At 40.8% G+C, this 5175-nt stretch overlaps 1 protein-coding gene across 4 annotated transcripts in view; it reads left to right on the top strand.

The window, feature by feature from the left end:
• Znf318 (zinc finger protein 318) overlaps nucleotides 1–5175 on the top strand; it is a 70823-nt gene that overhangs the window by 20670 nt on the left and 44978 nt on the right. For all 4 annotated transcript variants that reach the window (XR_003378105.1, XR_003378106.1, XM_026785482.1 and 1 more), the window contains exon 6: nucleotides 770–1074. Coding sequence is in view for 2 of the 4 variants with exons in the window: in XM_026785482.1 (XP_026641283.1) it covers nucleotides 770–1074 (305 nt within the window). In the remaining 2 variants the exon portion in view is untranslated. The remainder of the gene's footprint in view (nucleotides 1–769; nucleotides 1075–5175) is intronic.

Here is a 5175-nt window from a genome sequence, read left to right as displayed (position 1 = left end):
AAAAAAAAAAAAAAAAAAAATCTCTTTTTAGCCCAAAATAATCTGTGGTTTTTTTTATTCTATTTCCCTTTCCTCTTATTTTCTGTTTTTTGTTTTGTTTTGCATTTTGTATTTTTTGTAGCCTGCAAGTCTCAGATTCACTGTGTAGCTCAGGAGGATTTTGAACTCCTGATCCTCCTGTCTCTACCTTCAAAGTGATGGGATTCCAGATATGCATTACCTTCCATTTCTTCATCTGTGCTTTTAAGAATTCATTTGCATGAGGGAAGAATAACAATGCTTCTAAATACTGCAACTGGATATTAGTATGAAAGAGAAGAGAACAGAAAAAGATAATTGTTTCTGTCTGAATTCATAATGTTTAAGATTAAATAACTTACTTTGTCCTGTAAGGACTGACCTACAGTTATGAACAAGAAATGACATTAGGCATAAACCATTATAGAAATTGGCAGTGTTCTTAAATCAGATAAAGTCACATAATCTTTTTAGGAGGTACATAAATACAAACCTGCATATATCACTTAGAGAATTGATGGAGCTCCTGAAGCCCTATCTGTAGAACTTTAACTTATCCTTACCAAAAGAGAATGTGATCACTTGCCCTTCAACCCTCTATGGAAACAGAATCTTACTTGCTTTATTTTTTGGTGGAAAATGATTTTGTAATCATATAGTTTACAAAGCTATATGTACTTAGAAACCTAGGAAATGAATTCTCTTAGTTTACCTTCCATGGATTTCTTCTGATAAACATCTGACCATTCAGGGGAGATGCTGCGCAAGAAGCGAAGGGAGAAAGATGGTCACAAAGACCCACTTCTGATGGAGGTGAGTCGACTTCAGGATAGCATTATGAAGGACATCACAGAGCTACATAAAGAGACAGAAGAAGCAGAAAAGAAGCAATCTGAACTGGACAAAGTAGCACAGATCTTGGGAATTGACATCTTTGATAAATCCCTAAAATCCTCAAATGACAGTAAAGAGTCTACAGAGAAGCCTGAAAAAGGAGAAAAATCTAAGAGCCCAGAAAAAGAGTTGTCACCCTCAAACTCTTCCTCTAACAACAAGGTAATGATATAACTTTGCTGTTACTTTTTTACCCTAGGGACTCCTATGGAAGCTTGCAAATATATTTTTGTAACAGGGTCTTACTATATAGTCTTGGCTGGCCTGAAACTCACTGTGTAGACCATGTTAGCCCTGAACTCACAGATACCCCCTTGGCCTCTACAGTGCTGGAATTAAAGGCCTGCGTCACAACAGTCAGGGCTGCTGCATTCTCAGTGGTCTCACACAGAGCTAGTGGTTGTGACACTCCCTTCCTACCTCTCAGCCCCACTGCATGCCTCTCTTCTCTCTTCCTTACCATTATTCATCTACCCAAGAGTCTCATTTCCTAAGTGCCTTTTCCTAACCTAGTGACCAATTAATATACATAAAACATTATTGATAGGATTGGAGAGTTATATTTTAAAAGAGAATTCAGGCTCAGCAGGTAGAAGCACTTACTAGACAAACTGGATAACTTGAGTTCAATTCTCAGAACCTGTAAAAAGTGGGATTCAGTGTCATTTTTGTCTATAAATCCACTTGTTCTAAGATGAGATGGCCAGTAGAAGGAGAAGAATGAGCCAGAAACTCAAGGGCCACACTGTCTTAGGGTTTCTATTGCTGTGAAGAGACACCATGACCACAGAAACTCTTAGAAAGGAAAACACTTAATTGGGGGCTGACTTACAGTTTCAGAGGTTTAGTCCTTTATAGTCATGACAGGAAACATGGTGGCATGCAGGCAGATGTGCTGGAGAGGTATCTGAGGGTTCTACATCTATCTGATCAACAGGCTGCTGGAAGTGAATGTCACACTAGACCTAGCTTGAGCTTCTGAGACCTCAAAACCCACTCCTAGTAACACACCTCCTCCAACAAAGTCACTCCAACAGGGCCATACCTCCTAATAGTGCCACTCCCTATGTGGTCCTGTAGGGGCCACTTTTATTCAAACCACCACATTCTATTCCCTGGCCCTCATAGACTTGTAGCCATATCATAATGCAAAATACATTTAGTCCTCATAATCTGTAACAGTCTCAAACTTGTTTAAAAGTTTGAAGTCTCATTTGAGATTTATGCAATCTCTTAACTGTAATCACTTGCAAAAAAATCAAAATGAAAAAGCAGATCACATACTTTCAGCATATAATGGCACAGGATATACATTATCATTACAGAAAGGTGCATGGTAAAAAAAAAAATACTGGGCCAAAGCAAGGCCAAAAACCAGCTGGGCAAACTCTAAACTCTGCAGTTCCATGTATGATGTCAAAGAACTCTTCAGATCTCTAACTCTTTTCAGCTTTGTCGATGCAGCACACTTCTCTCTCTTAGACTGGTTCCATTCATGTTAGCAGCTCTTTTTGACTAGTATCCCATGGCTCTAGCATCCCTAACATCTTGGGGTCTCCAAAGCAATCAATCTAGGCTTCACCTTCATAGCTTCACACAATGGCCTTTTTAGACCTCCATGCAGGGAAACCCCTACCATATACCTGGCCTCAGCAGTTTTCCTTGGTCATGAAGGTAATTTCCATAGTTCTTTTTTCTTCTTTAAAGCCAGAACCATGTGGCCAAAGTCACAAGTTCTGCTGTTTGCTGGGATTAGAATATTACATCTTCATCAGCTTTCTGTTTTTGATGGTTTCCTTCACTGCCTGAACTTGGTTGTTCTGGAACTTGCTCTGTAGGCTAGGCTGGCCTCAAACTCATCATAGGTCCACTTGCCTCTGCCTTTGGAGTGCTGGCATTAAAGGTATGCCCTACCACATCTGACCCTAAACTTTCCTTTAATTCCTTTACACAAGTTGGAAGCTTAGCTGGATGGGATCTTGCCCTGAGGTTATCACTCCTTTTATTCTATCTAACATCAGGCTTTTCTTTCATCTATTTTCATCTCCTTGAACATGGGGTTTAGTTCCTATGTATCCCCTTCTCCTTGAACTGTATATTTTATATTTTTCTTTGCTTAGTTTGCTCCTTTTCTCTGTCTTTCTTTCTTTCTTTCTTTCTTTCTTTCTTTCTTTCTTTCTTCTTCTTTTTTATTGTTTTGTTTTTTGAGACAGGGTTTCTCTATAGCTTTGGAGCCTGTCCTAGAACTAGCTCTTGTAGACCAGGCTGGCCTCGAACTCACAGAGATCTGCCTGCCTCTGCCTCCTGAGTGCTAGGATTAAAGGCATGCGCCACTACTGCCCGGCTTGCTCCTTTTCATTATAGATCTTCATAAGAGTGACTACTAATAACCACACAACAGTCAATACTAGGCTGTTTTGAAATTTCCTCTGCATTAATATAAAACTCTTCAATCTAACCTCAGGCAGACTTTTCAGATAAGGGCAAAAAGTAGCTACATTCTTTGCCAAAATATTATAAGGACGATCTCTAGGTCACATATTAATAGTCTCTTCAGAAACCTCTTGAGGCAGGCCTGCACAGTTTAAATTACCCTTAACACCACTTCCATGTTCCTACTAGTATGGCTCAGTAAACTTAGCTTAAAGCATTTCACTGTTTTCCTAACCCAAAGTCCACATTCTTCCAAATAAAAGCATGGTTTGGCCTATCATCATAATAAAAGACCCTAGCACCAACTTCTGTCTTAGGGTTTCTGTTGCTGTGAAGAGATATCATGACCACAGCAACTCTTTTTTTTTTTTTTTTTAATTTCCTTTTACATTCCAACCACAGTTCTCCCCTACCCTTATCCCTTCTCCAGCCTCCTCTCATCCCCAACATCCCCTACTCCTCCCAACGGGTAAGGCCTCCTATAGGGAGTCAACAAAGTTTAGCACATAAAGTTTGTGCAGGAGCAAGCCCCTCCCCCGTGCATTAAAGGTTAGCATGACACCCCACCATAGGGAACAGGCTCCAACAAGCTAGGTCATGCACCAGGGATAGATCCTGGTCCTATTGCCAGGGGCTTCTCAGATAGTCCAAGCTTCTACACTGTATTCCACAGATAGAGGGCCTAGTTAGGTCCCATGGAGGCTCCACAGCTGTCTGTCTAGAGTTCATAAGTTTCCATGAGCGTGGTTCAATTATCTCTGTAGATTTCTCCATCATGATCTTGACCTCCCTTACTCATGTATTTCCTCCTCCCCCTCTTTGATTGGATTCCTGGAGCTTTGCCTGGTACTTGGCTGCGGATCTCTGCATCTGGTTCCATCAGTTGCTAGATGAAGGCTCTATGGTGATAGTTGAGGTATTCACCAGTCTGATTACAGGGGAAGGCCAGTTCACACCACCCTCTTTACTATTGGTAGGAATCTTAGCTGGGGTGTTCCTTGAGGATTCTTGTGAACTTCCCTAGCACCAGGTTTCTCCCTACCCCATAGTGGCTCTTTCTATCAAGAGCTCTCTTTCATTGCTCTCCCACTCCATCCCTCTCCACCTCGACCATCCCATTCCCTCATGTTCTTATCTCCCATCTCCTCCCCTTTACCACCTTCCTTTGCCCCCAGTTTACCTAGGAGCTTCTGAGACCTCAAAGCCCACCCCCTAATGACACACCTCCTCCAACAAAGCCATACCTCATTCAACAAGGCCATATCTTCTAATAGTGTCACTCCCTGTGGTCCTATGGGTGCCATTTTTATTCAAACTACCACAGCCACTTAGCTTAGAAGTATACATCATAGCAGCAGAAATGAAAGATACCTTTCCTCAATAAGGCAGAAGGCAAGAACTGACTCCAAAAGTTGTTCTCTGATCTCCAAACACATGCCATGGCACATATGAACCTGCATGTACACACACAAAATGAATACAATTAATTGTTAACTCAAAGGTATCATTAACTTCTATTGGTGGCTTTTAGGCAATTTAGGAATATTTGATCTGATTCCTTTAGGTCATCCATGGAAAGTACTGCTATTTTATTTGTGTGCAGCGTTGGCTTTCCATATGTACCAGAACACATAAGAACAGTGATTTTACTTGTTACTTACTTAGTCTTGTCATATTCTTAACTTGTTAGCCACCCTTTTCTTTCTAGTTACTTTGATTTTAATTCAGCATATCTGTTTCCATAGGTAATACTTGCAGTGTCTACTGAAGGGTATAGTGAAATGAAATGACTCCTTTCCACTCTTGTTCTCTCTCTGTCTCTCTCTCTGT

This window comes from Microtus ochrogaster, linkage group LG2 (genome assembly GCF_000317375.1).
Source record: "Microtus ochrogaster isolate Prairie Vole_2 linkage group LG2, MicOch1.0, whole genome shotgun sequence".
Classification (NCBI taxonomy): domain Eukaryota; kingdom Metazoa; phylum Chordata; class Mammalia; order Rodentia; family Cricetidae; genus Microtus; species Microtus ochrogaster.
Note: the sequence above shows the minus strand (reverse complement) of the source record. Positions and strands in the feature narration are given on the sequence as shown.